This window comes from Heloderma suspectum, chromosome 5 (genome assembly GCF_057233095.1).
Source record: "Heloderma suspectum isolate Gila_16-S chromosome 5, 16-S_ref, whole genome shotgun sequence".
In the NCBI taxonomy this organism is placed as follows: domain Eukaryota; kingdom Metazoa; phylum Chordata; class Lepidosauria; order Squamata; family Helodermatidae; genus Heloderma; species Heloderma suspectum.
This window is the reverse complement of record NC_139462.1, coordinates 171703634-171721332: the sequence shown is the minus strand read 5'-3', so window position 1 is coordinate 171721332 and position 17699 is coordinate 171703634. Positions and strand designations below refer to the sequence as shown.

General features: G+C 41.6%; 1 protein-coding gene across 1 annotated transcript in view; it reads left to right on the top strand.

Annotated features, from left to right (window-relative positions):
• UBE2E1 (ubiquitin conjugating enzyme E2 E1) overlaps positions 1-15306 on the top strand; it is a 68710-nt gene extending 53404 nt beyond the window's left edge. The window contains exons 5-6 of the mRNA XM_084858334.1: positions 11271-11418; positions 13582-15306. Coding sequence (XP_084714460.1) covers positions 11271-11418; positions 13582-13679 — 246 coding nt within the window. The 3' untranslated portion in view covers positions 13680-15306. The remainder of the gene's footprint in view (positions 1-11270; positions 11419-13581) is intronic.
• The last annotated feature ends 2393 nt before the right edge of the window (positions 15307-17699 follow it).

Genomic DNA, 17699 nt, shown 5'->3' with positions numbered 1-17699 from the left:
AAGAGCATTTAAATAGTGCCCTTCAATTATTAGAATCCGAGGGGATTTACAAGCTGTTTTACAAACTGTGAAATAAGTGCCCTTGAAAACTATGTATCCTATTAATTGACATTGAAAATGCAGTTACCTGATCAATGCACTCAGCAAAGAGTTTATTCAGTTGAGAAAGGTCTTCTAAAAACTTAGCTAACCTCAACTTGTGAATGTTTAGTTTTGGTATACCAAGAGGACCAAATGACATAGTATTCATTGGATTATCAGCTTTGCTATATATCTTGAATCTTTCTGTTGGGTTGGTTCCAAACTTGCCCCTCCAGAAATTGAAAGTTCCTTCTATTTGTAGAGGGAACCAGGATCCAGCTTCTTGCTGGAGGAAGAGGGTGGGTCGGTAATTTTCTCCATTTCCCCCTTCCCCCTGTAGCCCCCAGTGCCACCTCCTTTGCTGGTCAAGAGGTCTTTCAATTTGAAGTATTCCATGTTTTCTATTGAATTTATTATTTGTATAGAATTTACTTTAACCTTCTGCAGTGTTCCAGGAAGGTTACAACACTTTAAAAAGTAAATTCTGAAAGAGTGGTTTAACCACCTTACCTATGACTATGAAAAGATGGTTGAAATCTGGTAAGGAGGATCTGGGTTAAGTGATTTTGAAGTGCACCCGGAGTCCCATTGACTATGTACACGTTTTCCTAAAACAGAGTTTAGAAGCCAGGCTCGTTCTTCACATTGCTGTAATGTGTTTCTTAGGAAAAAGCCATACAGGATGCTTTCATAGAAGCTTCTTTGTTCTAATTTCCATACTTCCTAAGGAAAGCCTTTTTGTTGTTTGAAAAGTAATGCTATTAGTGTTTAAACAGTTTGACCAAAAAAGGAACTAATAGAAAGCTCCTGGAGCTGAGGACAGCATACACAAATCTATTCTGAACTGGTATACCATAGCACAGTAAAGGTAATAGCAATCTACTAATTGTGGGGAGTCCTTGGAAACGCAAAACGGAAGGCATTGCAATTGCAGAGCTACAGGCACCACACCCCTGTCCTGAACTCTGAAGAGAATGACAGATTTGTGCTAACAGAATGGCTAAGAGGGAGGATGGGCAAGTCTAAGGAGTTGGCTGATAACTCATCTGTGTTCAGAAAGCAAAATACTCTGAGCACTCTTACCTCATACACTGCTTAATGTAGTTCATAGATACTTTTTCTAGTGATCACAGCTAAGAAGCCACAGACAGAAGCATCCTGTGGATTCTGAGAAAGAAGAGGACATTATCCTAGAGTGGGGGTAGGCAGTTTGGTGCCCATGGGCACCAGTCCATCCCAGACACCTTTCTTGGTACTCGCCAAGGCACCCTACCCCTCCCACTTAAAAAAATGTTCTTACTGGTACCCGAGGTCACTTCAAAGCAAAGTGAGGCCTCCAGCTGCTTCCATCTTCATTTTCCATGAACGCCTCTGGGACACACGTAGGCTCAGACATTCTTAAGAAATTGTAAGATGGCAGGCAGCTGCAGACCAATGTTTTCCTCTGCAGCGTTCCCAGCCACCAAGAAAAAGAAGGGGGGACTTCTGTCTGGTAAATGGGGAAGGGGCTAAGGAGAGCAGGGGGGCTAAGAAGGGCAGCAGTAAACCAGCTGGAAGGGTCAGGGAAGCCAGTGGAGACTGGAGAAGTCAGCTGGGAGCAACTGCGGGGGAGGGTTGTGTGCTGTCATGTTTGAATGGATGGTGTGAGAGTATGGGTGGTGATCTGGAGTGAGAGAAAAAAAGAGACAGAGGGAATGCATTGGCTGGCGGGAGGGGGAGTGGTTGCAGAGAGAAAAAGAGCTTGTCTTTTGTGACATAGGTTTTTATTGGCACTGAAAACTCTGGGTTCAAAGGAGTTGTTTGGTGTGTTGGAGTCAGAATCCACCTCTACCTTGTGCTCAAGTCTTTGGGCAGATTACTTGTCTGTTATGACTAGCCATGCCTTCTATGGCACCTGTTTTGTGGTGGTTCCAACGACATTTCCTCAAATTGCCAAATGTGCCTATAGGCCTTGCCAAATGTGCCTATAGGCCTAAAAAAAAAGTTGCCTATCCTCGTCCTAGAATGTTTCCAACCTTTTGTGCAGCTCTCTCTTTCATCCTCCCAAATCTACATTTTCCTTTAAAGCCCTTCTTGGCTAGTCTTCAGACCTGCCCATTCAGAGTGATTTGCTAGCATTCCAGTTATGTAAACCACCTTGAGAACAATTTGTTATAGGATGGCTTAAAAATTGAATGGATGAATGAATAAAAATTACCCTATCCCTGCATCTCGATCAAGCCCTCCTTTCTTTCCAGTCACATTTTCCTCTGTAATTCTTGTAGAGCAGGTGTGGGCAACCTCAAGGGTGTTGAGGCCCATAAAGAAGCATTATTATACTGAGGGCTACTGCTTAGGAGAACCAATGTCACCAAGACTGTATCCCACCTTCTGTTGTTGCTCAGTCATTCAGTCGTGTCCGACTCTTCGTGACCCCATGGACCATAGCACGCCAGGCCTTCCTGTCCTGCGTTCTCTCCCGGAGTATGCTCAAGTTCATATTCATTGCATCGGTGATACTATCTAGCCATCTCATCCTCTGCCGTCCCCTTCTCCTTTTGCCTTCAATCTTTCCCAGCATCAGGGTCTTTTCCAGAGAGTTTTCTCTTCGCATTAGGTGGCCAAAATATTGGAGCTTCAGCTTCAGTATCTGTCCTTCCAATGAGCACTCAGGGTTGATTTCCTTTAGGATGGACTGATTTGACCTCCTTGCAGTCCAGGGGACTCGTAACAGTCTTCTCCAGCACCACAGTTTGAAAGCATCAATTCTTCGGCGCTCAGCCTTCTGTATGGAGCAGCAATTTGGGGTAGTCATTGCAGAGATGAACATGATGTCATTCAAAATACAGCATACCCGGTGCAGTATTAAGGAGTGAATTAGGTCTTCCTTCTTTAAAAGCATGCATACACAAACCCATTATATTGTACTGAAAAAAGCTATTATTGATGCTGGATCTTTATTTAGCAAAACTGTGCTTTTTCGAACTACAGAATAGAGAAGGTTGAGTACAATCATGCAGATGTTTGATGCGGAGCTATTTGAATCTCCCCAGTAATGATAATGCAGGATGCATTTGTTTGTAAGATCTGGCTGGGACATAATCTTCACTGAAGATGCTAACAGAGATTCTGAATATATAAAGAACTGTAAGCCTGCTATTTGTTATGCTAAAATTAAGCCAGACCATGAAAGGGACACCTACCTGCCGGAATTAACCTTCTTCCCTGAAAGGCGTGCTTTTACTCAGCTCAGATTTCAACTGATGCCCCCTGAATATTTGGTTGGCAGATTCTCTAAAAAGCCAGCAAAAGATCATTACTGTGTATGTGGATTAGGACAAATTGAAGATGTGGTGCACTATATTTTATAGTGCCCTCTATATAATTCAGTTAGGGTTATGTTTATTCTCCCTTTTCAGACCTCTTTACAAGGCCTATCAGATTACCTTTAGATGGCTTCTGGTGGATACAGATGCATTCCTCAGTTACAGAGTAGCTCTGTTCTCACTAGCTGCAGCAAAGTTCAGAGTGGCCTTTCTGAATTATACCAGTTTTTGCTTTTCTAATTTAAACATATGCTCAGAATATTTTATTTGTATTCCCAAGGCCCTACTTGTCTTCTACCAGATTGATTGTTCAATGTTTTACAAATATGTTTGCTTTTGTTTATATTGTAATAGCCACTGGCTATAAACAATAAAATCTGAACAAATTTCAGGGGGTCTGGGGCCACTCCCCCACACACTCCTGCTGCCACACTGCTGAATTTGGCAGCAGCTGCAAAAAAAACTGTCAGTTCGCCAATTGGGAAACTGCTGGGGGGGGGGGTGCCACTGCCACATGTATGTTGCCCACCACTGTTGTACAGGTTTGTCTGTAATGCTATCATTGCATTGGATTTCCTTCAGTAGAGTCAACCTAGTGAGACTGAGATGTTGATTCCAAGGTATAACAAAGCCGGAATATCCATCATGCAGCCCTGGTCAATAATCTGGTTAAGCATGTTCGCTAACAGCAGACATAGGGGTGGGGAACCTTCTTTACTCCAAGAGAAAGGTCTAGAGGGCTGCATTCCATTTGCAGGTGGGGGGCCAAGATGCGATTCTTACTGATCGTAAGCCTGCTGAGAAGTAAGCAGCACTCAGCAGCACTTTCAGTCATCCCAAATACTAAGCCTCTGCATGTCTACTCAGAAGTACGCAGGCTGAATTGCTCAGCAGCACTTTCAAATAGTGTCCCAAATACCAAGTCTCTGTATGTCTCTTCAGAAGTGTTCATGTCTACTCACAAGTAAGCAGGGGCCATAGCTCAGTGTGACAGAGCACATGCTTGGCATGCAGAAGGTCCCAGGTTCGATCCCTGGCTTCTCCAGGTAGGGCAAGGAAAGAATCCTGCCTGAAACCCTGGAGAGCCGCTGCCAGTCAGTGTCGACAATACTGGGCTAGATGGGCCAATGGCCTGACTCAGTACAAAGCAGCTTCCTATGTTTCCTAGATAGGGCAAGCCTTGTCACGTCTACTTGGAAGTAAGGGGGACAGGACTCTGCAGGACAAGCCTCAGAAGTAGCCAAAACTGAATCATTCAGCAGCTTCCTCCCCAGGGCCTGCACCCTCTCCTGAGAGAAAAGCTTTTCTCTCCAGTCGGCAGCTGATCAGAGATAAGAGCTTTCCCCAGCTGCACAGTGGCCCTCCTTCTAGTGGAACAATTACTGTAAGTGTGCAGTTGTTTGTAATGATTGTGAATATTTTTTGCTTTTGTTAACTGCTTTAAATTTTTCTCTGGAAAATTAAAATTAAATGAAGTTGTGTTTTTTTTTTAAAAAATAAACAAACGTGAATAAATAAAACGAGCCAGTTAGAAGTAGACCATAAAGCATCCAGCAGCTCTGAAATATATGCTACTTATATAGAATTCTGGGATTTGTGAGCAACTAGGACAGGAAGAATAGTATAACAGTATAGTATGACTACAAGTACAACCAGCCACTAGCATCCCCACTGAGATTATGCTGATAAGATTGCCCTACCTAAGCATTCTAGACATTGGGCTGGATCCAGACTAAGCCTGCACCTATATACACTTACCTAGGAGTGGTTCTGGGAGTGTGTAGAACCCTTTGAACTCGATGGTGCTTGCTCCTGAGTTGACATATATAGGATTGTACTGCAAATTAATTGAATTTAGGTCTTATTGAAATCCGTGGGACAAGTTAGTCATGACTAACTCAGTCTGGATCTAGTCTGTAGTATTTAAAAGAACCCTCCCCTATCAGAGCTGGAAAACAGAGAGGGAAAGATTCCTTTAACCTCTCTGCTCTCCCTGATTAATAGATGGTTTGTCTGTCTCATCCCTCTAGACTAATAACTATGTTCTTGATAGAAAAAAGAGAACCTGGAAGGAAGGCTTGGGTTCCAGAAATTGTAACTACACTCGGTAGTGTACCAGGTTACACTATTTGACTCTTCAAACATTATAAATCCTGGATCAAAGTTACCCTGGAGACTGGACAAGATAGAAACATCCTGGACATCTGGTAACCCCATGTAGCTTACAAAAATTAGCTGATACAGTTAAAGTTCAGACCCAGCCATATTTGGGAGACATTTTCCAGACAAAGCAACCCAAGTTAGTTTCATGTTACATACAGTGTAAATAATCAAAGTGTTATCTTTGTATAAAGGTTTCAGGGAAGTGAGAGTTAAGATGACTTCATTTATACTAGAAGGCTTTAACAGTTTCCTTTTGTAGTGCATTGGTGAGTACATACTTTGCCTTGAATGAAATAAATGGTTATACAGTAGTATTACAGTTACTTCAGACTTTGCATTACACTGCTTTTCACAGTTGCAAGAGTATTTCTGGCATCTGTATAGACAAGCACTTAAGGATTTAAGGGGCAAACTACATGTTAGATGCCAACACATGTAACAGTACCCCACTTGCTCTTTCTGTACAGAAAAAGCTGTTTTGGGAGCAGAGAGCTAAGGGGAACGTGAATGCCTTAATTCCACTCCAAATCATCAGGCTTTTTCCACTGTGGAGTTCCAAACATGTATTTGCACAGATAAATTGTTTGCAGGATTTCGTTCCTTCCACTCCACTCCCTGTGAACAGGCACATATGCGGAGTTGGTGTAGGAGAGAGGAAGATCAACCCTCTTTTCCCTTCCTTCCCACTCACTGCTGCTCCTCTTACTACTTTTCTTCTTCCCTTCACCTCTTTAGCAGCTGGCGTGACTGGCAAGGATCCCAAATTGAGCAGAATAGACAACGGTCACCTCAAGGCAGGAATCTGCTGAGTGCGCCAAGGTCAATGCAGCCTCTCGCATATCAGCACTCAGATGTGATTCCCATGTGTCCAGTAGATTTGGGGAATTTCAGTTTGGGAGAAGATTGGTTTGGAGAAGATTGGTTTGACCCCACACAAACTATTTCTGCAAGGGCAGAATATCCCTATCATGGGTAGACGCTTTCCTGCCTGTCCTTTGAACTTATGTCTCTTCTCATCCACATGTAGACTAAAGGCACAACCCTATGCACCTTTAGGCAGAAATAAGTCCTACAACAACATGACTGGCTGGGCAATGCTGGGAGTTATAGGACTTATTTCTATCTAAACATGCATAGGATTGTGCCCTGGTTCAGAAGTAGAACCAGTAGATTACTGGTTCTACTGGGGTACAGTAGATTAATTCTGTCTCTCCTGCTTGCTGGAAGAAGAATGGGATAAAATGTGACAAATATAATGGAAAGTGTACCTGAAAAGTAATGAGAAGCGCCTCTTGGTCATTGACTTTTGTGGCAAAAGGTTACTAATTCCTGTTCCTGAATAAGGTACTTGTCTTAAAAAAAAAAAAGCATATGCTGCATAAGTGCATTGTAAATTATACAGTTATTCTTTTGTGGCCTTAAAGACTAATGGTAGACTACTGCTGCGGTAATCTTGCACCTTTTAAACCTATGTAAATCTCATGTAATATAAACAATTGACACGAGAGGGCAGCAGCTCACCATAAATGAAGACAGTCTTATTCTTGTAATTATTCTAACTAGTTTTAAAGGAAGAATAATGGTTCTCACACTGGTAATAAAATTATTAGAATAGTAATAGCTCCATAAATTATTCCAAGTGTGAAATTAAAACATGAAATTTAATTTCACCATTTCGTATAGAGTTTAGTAACCACGTTAGCAGAGATCCAAGTGTGCAGGGGACATATTTCAGTAAAGGACGGGACAAAACTCAGCCAGAGCCCAAAGATCTTTCCACTTTTGAATATATTGAAGGTTCGGTGGTAAAACTGTGAATTTTAGGAGTATTTATTGCAACGGTTTACTTTTACACCTTGTAATAACTGTAGACAGTGTTATCAGGTTACTACCACCCCCTTTAATTTTTTTAAAATGGGGTTTGTTCTTTAGTATATATCCACTTAGTACATATGCCCGTTTTTAAGTGTTTATAATATTATCCCCCTGGCAATTCAGTGTTTAGAACCAATACATTTGCCTAAATTACAGGTACCTCTGAGACATAATCAGAAGTGGTCTGAAACCCCAGTATAGACTGCCTCCCCAACACATCCTCCCTAAATGGTGCTGTTACATGTAGAATCCATTCTTCTTAATGAGCTTATTTCATATCAGCTTTGTCATGGCTTGCCTGAAAAGCAGTATTTCTGTTAGCCTAGTCGTGCTAACAGTGGCAGACCACATGAGGAACCTGTTCAGTTAAACTGGAGATGTGTCAACCCAAGGTGACTTCCCACTGGACTTCCATTTTATCACAGAGTTGGCATGTACCAAAGACCATCTTCTTGTATTATGTGTTCTGAAGCACGACTAATTTATAACTGAGATAGATGCTTCTTAAAAACCACAAAGGAAGATGGCTGTAAAAGTATATATAGAAACAAGAGGGTACAGGGTTTATTTTTGCTACAAAGTGAGCTCTGCTTCCCTATGCCCGCATTGGCTCCTTAGCCAACACACATACCTGGCTCTGGTTAAAAGTCTAATTGCCACCCTTTTCCCTGTGTTTCAGATAGCCATATACTTTGTCTGGGGCGCACGCACGTGCATGCTCACACACACACACACACACACACACACACACCACTCCTTTTCCTAGCACCTGCCTGGTTGTCTAGTCAATTTATTGCACTTTGAAACTACCCAATAACCCATGTTCTCTGGATGGTGGTGTACAGTACATTGAAAACATAAAAAAAGACAATTTCATAATTTCATTTTATTTATTACATTTCTATACCTCCAATAGCTAAACCTCTTACAATAAAACAATTAATAAAAATGGTCAAAACATCATTTGGCACTTGTTAAAAAAAGAGGATTTTTTTTCAATTTTGAAATCTGCTCAGAGAAGGGAAGGGAGATGGCTTTGCAGCTGATGCAAGGGCCAGCCAGTTGTTGCTGTGGAAATCCAGCTTCAGCTCAAACAGAAAAGCAAGTTCCCCCTCAGCCTGGTGCAAGCAAGAAGCCTGCTAATTGTATCAGAAATGTGGTGAGGTGTGTGATTTCACAGCTGGCTTAGCTCTGCAATTGTGTGCATCTGTAATGTGCCCCCTAAGGCCTTCCCCAACCTGGTGCCTTCCATATGTTTTAGAGTACAGTTCCCAGAATTCCTGACCATTGGCCATGCTGGCTGGGGCTGATAGGAGTTGAAGTCCAGAACAACTGGAGGGCATCAGGATTCTGTTCTCTTGACCAGTGACCTGCAGTCTAGCTCAGAGTTATGTGATATGAACATTTGTTTGAGCTAGGCAGTACACAGAGACAGGCAGCAATCACTCCTGCAGTTACAGCTGCATTTTTTCCAGACTCAACAAATGTTTTTGATTTCTACAGCTGTCTGTGGGCACCACCTACCTCTCACAAGACTTTCTATGTGATCGGATACCTATGTGCAAAGTTAGAGAGCATATGTGTGAGCCACCCTTTAATCTAAATCTCTATTCCTTCCATGGAAAACCATTGCTTGTGGTCCAAAGCAGTAGAAAGTAATTGTTCATCAACTTTGAAACAAGATTTTTAATGCAAAAAATTCTGAAGCGATGCAGATTTCAAGCATCTCTACATATGCCACTCACCCCACAGTGAGCAAAAGGGAGCTGGTGAAAGAAATGCCCACGTTGGAGGAAGAACGAGTGTCATGTACCATACAGGATCTTGTGTTTTCTTTCTCTCTCATATCCATTTGTTCTACTCAAGTGGTATGTCTTGGAGCAAAATGTAAGCTAAAAGCGATGGCAGACCTCCATACTTCTCATGCATCTTAAAGTCTGAGTTAAGATTGCTAAAATGGATCCTTTTAATATATTGTCAATCCTAAACTTTCCCAGTGCCTTAATGCTGGTTTTGTGCATTATCAATCCTTTTATCTTTCTTAGCTGGTCTGTTTGTTCTTATTAAACCATGACAACCTTAGCTGGACTTACTATTTTTCAAGGTTGTCACCTATCCAGTCCCTAATGAGTGATTAAGTGATCCTTTTTTTGATGTCTTGGACTGTGTACAGATGATAGTTTTTCAAAGACTACATTTTCCCTAATAGTAGCTTATTAAGGTTTTTCATTTTCTATAACAAAAAAAATTACATTAAAAGAATTACAACAAAAAAAAGTTTTGAAAAACAGATATATTGTCCTTTGAGTGGTACAAAATTATCTGGAAGGAAAGATTTTTTAAAAAGGGGATTTTTTAAAAAGTCTTTGGCCTCTAAAGAATTATGGAAAATCCAGTTTCCTGTTTTCAGTCAGATAAGAAGGAAGACAAGGAACAAGACAGATAAAAGGGAAACATGAAATTGGAAGGAGAGGATAATGGGGTGCCTGGCGTGGTACATTTTCTGTGTCAGCTGGTCAAGAAGTCAGAGTACCATATCACATGAGTTGCTGTTTCCGAGCAATAGGCTAGTCAAAATACCCCAGAAAGGCAATTAAATGTGGGTAAGGGTTTCCTTTGTATCTGCTGCTTGCTCTGGAGTTGCTAATTGTAGAAATTCAGGGCTAAACTGCATGATATGTTAAATATGTCATATGATGCTTAGCCTCTCTTTCTTTTTATTTATAAGTGTGGGGCCATGATCTGGATTTGGACCACCATGTGTGGGTAGGGGAAATTTATATGTTCTCCTCCAGCTGCTTGTTCTCCTAAATTCGCATCTAAGTGCCTGGGACGGGGGCGTGGGGGAGAAGAGAATGATAAGTAGCCAGGTAATGAAGTATAGGCAGCTATATAGGCAGTTTCATTTTAGAAATTCTAAAATGAAATTCTGAAGACTTTTATTAGGCCACAAAAAGGAACATAGTATCAAGTTAATTTGGTGGAAATGATTAGTTGAGATAACACATGGCAGCCCCTGTAAAATGTAAATCAAATGTAGTAAAACATTTATTTTAACGCTGTTCACTCATCCACGTAACTTAACATCTGAGGGCTGGTTATGCTTCAAGAATGTTTTTATTTTAGTTAAAATAAAGCCTGAACCTATCTTAATCAACACCCAGATATTTAATTTTATCTCTAGACCATCAGAAAGGACTAATTAGTATAATTACTTCATTGAGCATCTTGTATCCAGATCTAATAATTCTGATTTGCTCCAGTAGATAGAAAGCGCTTCAAATTCTGTAGTTGAGCAAATGAGGTATAGATAAATTAGGCTTTTTTGCATGAGCAGAATGCAATTATAGTTTCAGCATAAAATGGAATTTTATATTTTTATTTAATTTTTATTCTAATTATTTTTATTTTTTATTTAATTCCTTATATCCCATTATGATACCTAATTACACATACCAGCTCAAATGCCAAATCAAATAATAAAGGAAAACTTTCAAAAAGTTGGTTGTAGTAACAAGGATCCATCATTGCCTCTCACTGTGGTACATGGATGTGGTTATTTTAAGCACCAAAGGGGAAAAAAAACTAGTTGACCGAAGGTTGTAGCAGCACAGACAAAATGAATGTTGTCCCATGGCTGACAACAGCTTATCAGAAACGAGAAGGCAGCATGACAGTTATAATCTGTAGACAGGCTTGGACAAACTTGGTGCTTTATTTCTAATGTGAGAAGTGCCAGAGGGCCTGTCTGGAAAATCCCAGACAGAAGCTACTTATGACTGGGTCATTTTTGAGTCGAGGAGGCTATAACCATTTCCTTATGTGTGTTTTCTTTTTCTCTTGTAGGTTACCTTTCGAACAAGAATCTATCACTGTAACATTAACAGCCAAGGAGTGATCTGCCTGGACATCTTAAAGGACAACTGGAGCCCAGCATTAACCATTTCTAAAGTTCTTCTCTCCATCTGCTCACTTCTCACAGACTGCAACCCTGGTAAGGCTTCTGAAACAGAGGAAAAACACAGCATCAGTAGCAGAGGGGTTTGGTTGTGAAGCTTCAATCTGCACTAGTCCCTTGCTAATCCTTATGTCCAGCAGGGTTAATTGTATGGAAGCATTGTGGTCATTTCACCCTGGTTTGATGCAGCATGGCTTGCTTCTGGTGGAAAATAATGAGTGTCTCATGGAAGGAGAGTAGCTGCCTCTTCCCAGTATGCTTTTCCAGTATCAGCTTGGGAGCTTGGCTGCTGTTTAGATGTATGTCCTAAGAGCAAGAGGCATGGGCTTCTGTGCCTCCAGGCAAGGTCCCTTTTCCTTAGTTTCTGAAAGAATAACTTTTTTTTTAAGATGCTAGTGTTCCTACACTCAAAACCACATACAAACCTTTCTCTGTGTGGCCAAGAGCTACAACCTCTGCTGCAGCTGCTTTTCAGCCATTCACTTCCCCATGAGTCTTGCCACATCACCAGCCACTGCTATTCCCTCATAGGCCTCTGGATTTTCCCCTCCCACCACCTCAAGAGCCACTGGCCAACCTACTTCTCCTTCTCCTGCCTAGCTTTTTGGTCCTGGGGACATTGTAGGACCCCATAGGTTGCACTGTCAATGTGGCCATTGCCCCTTGCCAAGGCTGTATTTCCTGAACATGCTACAGGGAAAGCATGGGCAAATGTGTGTCAAAGCTGTGTACTACACGGAAAGCAACAAAACAAACACAAAACTGACATTCCAGTAAGGCAGAATTTACACTTGTTAGAATGACACACTTAATGTATTCACATCAGTTGCAAAAATGAAGGGAATCTTGGTGAATAGGTAACATTTTTTATTTCTTTTTTATCTTGTTAAATAAATAGGTAAGTGAAAGAGCACAAAACCTCCATGGTCGCAAAGTTCACGAGATGGAAACGCGCCCACTGATGGCGTTTGGTGACCGAGGGTTGCAGCCTTAGTTTGCTTCTGTGAAAGCCAGCGTTGTCTTTTCCATTATAACATCTGCCTTTTGTGGAAGCATTTTTCAGTACTCTCTGTGTACACACCTGGAAATTCTGTCTGAATTGGTTGGCCACATAACTTTGTTCAGGCAGATCTGCAATGCTTGACAAGCCCTGTATGTGGTTATATCTTCAGAACGGTTACATAGATACTGCTTTTGATTTTTTTTCAAAATAAAAGTGGCAGAGAGATTATAACAATTTGTGATGGAGTATTTCTGATGGAATGTATTCGTAAGTTTACTTTAGAGTGATTCCACAAATGCCAGACATAACAACCTTTTACCAGTGATTTCCTCATTCATCCGTTACTATGTTAGTAACCATTTTCTTTTTAAAAAAATCATGACAAGTACTCCAGTACAGTAACAACAATTGTATATGTTTGATATGCAGTACATAACATGGTTTACAGCAGGAGCATTGAATCTCTTTCAGTCTGAAGACTGAATTCCATTTTGGAGAATGTCTTAGGGACTACATTCCAGTGGTGGGCGGGGCCAAAGGCAAAAGGGCAGGGGCAAAATGCTAGCATATTTTAGCTTGAAGCTCCTACTGCCAATAATCAAGCCTTAGGAGAGGCATTTCAACCTTTTACAATAGGGGAAACTGCACAAAATATGAGAAAATACTGAATGACTGGTGCTCGGGAGGAAAGGAGATGGGCTGGGGAAGGGGGCATGGCCATCTCCAGAACCCTGGCCAGATTTGGCCCAGAGGCCTGAAGTTCTGCACCCCTGGTTTACAGCCTAACAAGCTGCAAATGAACCCCCAAAACAGTCTTGTGAGATAAATGCATAATATAACCAGAAGAGTATTGGTTTCTGTTTGAGGGCAGAGCTGGGTTTTTAAAAAATAATTGACAAAAGTGTGCTATATCTGGAGAAATACTAATAGTCCAGTCTTAGATGTGTTTACTCAGAAGCAAGTCCTGTATTTCAGTAAGTTTTATACCTAAGTAAATGTGTATGGGAGTAAAGAGAAAAGTGTCCTAAGAGAAAAAAATCTAAAATTGAGACTAAAATTTCAGATAGTTCAGTCACTGAACTGCTGCTTTAGGAGTCCCCCATCAAATGTCACCTCTTCTCTTGTGTTTCCTTTTTCCCACCCCAAAGATATATATGATTTACTGGAATTTGTTTATTTTATTTTATTGTTCGCAGCTGACCCCCTTGTTGGAAGCATTGCTACTCAATACATGACTAACAGAGCAGAGCATGACAGAATGGCCAGACAGTGGACCAAGAGATATGCTACATAAACCGGATTTTTGTCAAAACCTTGCGTTGAATCATCTGTGATGGAAAGAGCTGCTTATGATTTTGAAGGGGTGGGACAGAGAAGGGGAGAAACTGATAAAGAGTAGGGTATTTCTATAACAGATTTTATTCAGTCTTTTATTTCCTAAGATTTTGTTGTTGTAACTTAAGGTATCTTGCTACAGTAGACAGCTAGAATGGGGAATAGCATATTTTAAGACTGTCATTAGTTCAGCAATAGTAGCTCTGATAATAGCACCAAGAAGAATGTAAACTACTTTGACAATTGGAGGGGGGGCGGGAAAGGGTGTTTGGTTACTTGTGATAGGTAAAAGATTAAAACAGCTTAATTTTGTACAGGTACATATATTTGGCATTTATGTAAAAGTTCTTTCAAGAAGACTCGCTATGTGTGTGGTTTTTTTTAGTTTGATTTTATTTTGTAAAAAGATGTCGGGAATATTTTCCCCCCATGGGAGGTGGGAGAGTTTGGTATTTAACAGATCCTTCTAAAAGACTGCCATCTCATCAATATGAAATATGGTGGTGTGGCTATATGTTGCCTCACCTACAATAGGGGGAGTAGTTCATGTATTCATTTTTCTATGCCAAGTTACCTTTGAGAAAAAATAAAGGTTTTAATTGGGACTTAGGGCAACCTGTAGTGAAATACCTTAAGCTGTTTAACTGTAAGGCGTGGAATAGGAGTCACTCAGTGGATTGGTTGTATGTTGTGGGCTACCTAAGCCTGCATTTGTTACTGTGCTAATAAAAAGTATGTACAAAAAAATCCACCTCTCTTCTGTCTTGCTGAAATAGCTGTAAATATATTCTGACAAAAGGACAACACAGTACAGTCTTGAGGTGCGTGAATGAAACACAACACAAAAGCCGTAAGGCCATCTTCTCTACAGAAGGAGCCTGGGCGCAAGTTAGCATCTTGCCTGGACTACTGCAATCTGCTGGATGTGGAGCTGCCTTTGAAGACTTCCTGGAAACTTCAGTTAGTACAAAATACAATGACTAGGTTACTGACTGGGATGTACTATAGAAATCATTTTTATCTGGTACTTCAGCAGCTGCATTGGCTGCTGGTCTGTTTATTACTGGTGCAATTCAAAGCGCTGGGGGTTACCTATAAAACCCTAAATGACTTGGGACCTGGCTAGTTGAGAGACCATCTTCTTCCCTATGAGCCTGTGCAAATCCTTCATTCTCCACTGGAGGCGCCATCAGAAGTTAGGCAGGTGTTGATTGAGGAAAGGACTTTCTTGATCGAAGTGCCTCGTATATGGAAGGCTCTCCCCAGAGAAACTTGTGTGGCGCCACCTTTGATGACATTTTAGCCCCAGGCAAAGACTTCCAATCCAGCATGTTTTATAACTAGCTTCAGTCCTTTTCATGGCTCTGCTGGGTTGTATGGCTGTTGCTTTAGTGCTTTCAATATTTCAGTGTTTTATATGGAATTGTATTGTGCTTATTAGTATTTTAAATGATTTGCAATCATGGGAGTCTTGTACTGAAGGGCGGCTTATAAATGGACCGTTTCATAATTTATTTTTAATGTTGCTCTTTTTCTGTCTTGTGCTCCCCAAAAGGAGAGAATCCACTTACTAAAATATCCAATCCAAACTACAGTGGGGTCAATCTCCCAGTGGCTTTGGGTCATTCTTGTGAAAATCTGTTCCCTTTATTCAACACGTTGTGCATTATAGAATGAACAAGTGGGTCCTCCAACAAAATGCTGCTGTGTGGAGTGTCCTGTTTAGGATTCATGCCCTTTTTGAGGATACTCCATTTCCCCTCCCCCTGGTTTTCCACTTTTTCCTGCCAACCATCATTCAGCACTCCATGCCTACTGACCATGTTCAGTCCTCATTAAGTTGGTTTAAGCTCCTTATGCTTCTTTTCCTAAAACAACAATTTCTGCAAAGCTTGGGGTTCCTCCAAGCCTGCTGATACCTCCCTCCTGTTCGTGGATCATTCTGGTTTTGCTACATAAGAAAGTGTTCACTGTTAGCATATAGGAGTGGGGAGGGGGGTGTTCTGCACTGTGATGTAGAGACAAAGTGTATCCTATGTAAACGATTTGGAAAGTCATGTTGTATTTACAGACAACGCTATGTAGCCTTACCCAAAGATTCTGAGGGGCTCTGTTGAGGTCTGAAAAGGAGATGGCTATGTTCAAAATGTAGCAAACACTGCTATTTCCTTAAACGCCTTCTCCCCAGCTCAGAAAGTGGGGACTTCCTTCAGCTAGTGGTGCAGTGAAGGCAGGGCTTGCAGGGACACAGCACCAGCACTTTTTGATGAGCAGAGACACTGATGTCATCCACCACACCTTTCAGAACTCCCTGTTCCCTCTGAGCTTAGCTGCAATCCTTACAGTAGCTGGGAAGGAAATTAATTTTTTCAGCAACAATCCATTGTTCCTCATTGTAAATTATTTTGGGGTGGCTTGGTCTTGAATGGGCAATTAAGACCCATTAGCTTTACACAAGACCTGCTCCTAGAATATGCAAATTCCTAGAAGTGGTTTGGTGATTTGGATCAACCCAGCTGCCTGCAATTTTAGACTCTCCTTGGGGGCATGGTATGGAGACTGTCATGATGAGCATCCGCACTTCAGAATTTACCACTACACCACTGCCTTCAACCTCACTACAGTTCAGTTTCTAAGATTTCCCCTGGTGTCAGCCACACTTTCTAGCCTACCTTTACATTCACGAAGCTTGCTTTTTTAAAACAAAAGCTGCTGAATTGGAAATTTAATACCAGAGTATGCAAGTACAGCAGAAGTGGTAAGGGAGGACTTCTGCTATATTATGGTTGCAGATTCAAGCAGCAACAAGAGCACTAGACCTCCATCTTTCTGAGGTGCGACAGGTGGCTGCAGGGGACAGGGCCTGCTTCATGGTGGCCCTCTTGACTATGGAAACCTCTGTCCAAGGAGGCTCACCCGACCTGTACCTTGATGTTATTCCAGTGCCAAGTGTGTGTTTTTTAATTATTCCTCTGCACATTTGGTGTTCATTTTTAATTCTGCAGATTGCTTTTATGCTGCTCTTTTAAATGATTGGGCTGGTGGAAGTGGACATTCCCAACCATTCATCCTCATAGCAGCCCCTCCAGCCGCCTGAAAATGCTGCACAAAGGGGTCAAAATGCTATACAAAGAACGCTACTGAATGGGGTGAGCTTGGGGAGGGATCTCTGAAAATCAAGCTCATTCCAAAAAAGGAGGTGAAGGTCAGGTACTTACACCGTCAGAGCCTTCGATGACATTTATCTATGACATGTTGTTGGTCCTTCTCCTTTTTAGAAAGCATATGTCCATAAAAGTCAATGTTTAGACATTTCTTTAATGTAAGCGATTTGTAAATATCGTCAAATATTCTTTCAATTAATGAAAGGGCTCTGCTCCCAGAAGCTGCTTCTGCCTCATTTGGAGGGATCATCTCCCCCCGTCCCCAGCATCACAACTCACCCCATTCAGTAGGGTCCCCCAGCCCTCTATAGCATTTTAGGAGACTAGAAAGCTGCCACTGGGGTGGGGAGAGTCTACTTCCACAAGCCCAGTTGCAGCCATCTAAATCTGGATCAAACCCTGTGTGCAAAATACTCCCCAAATAGATGCTTTTCTAAACCTCCTTGCATTGGTTGCCTGAGAAGCTACTGCCCTTTGCAATAAATGGAATGGCTTAAAGAGCAGTGTGCCAACTAGATTTTAGGGGTGCTTCCAGGAGGGCTCCTAGCGCTACTCATCAAAAGGCATTGTGCAGCTATTCCATCTTATCCTCCTTCATGGGTTTGTTTGTGGGTTGTTATTGTTCTTTTGGTAGAAAGAAAAAAGATGGAAGCAGCTGTGGGAAAACACAGACAGCTACAAGTGGCAGACATGACATCTGGACTCCTCCAACCTCCCCCAGTAAAATTCCATGAATGAGTCAGGGTAATTGCATAATATACAGTGACCCAGTTCAGACGACACACCAGGCTCATTTGGGCTTGTTTAATGAGCAT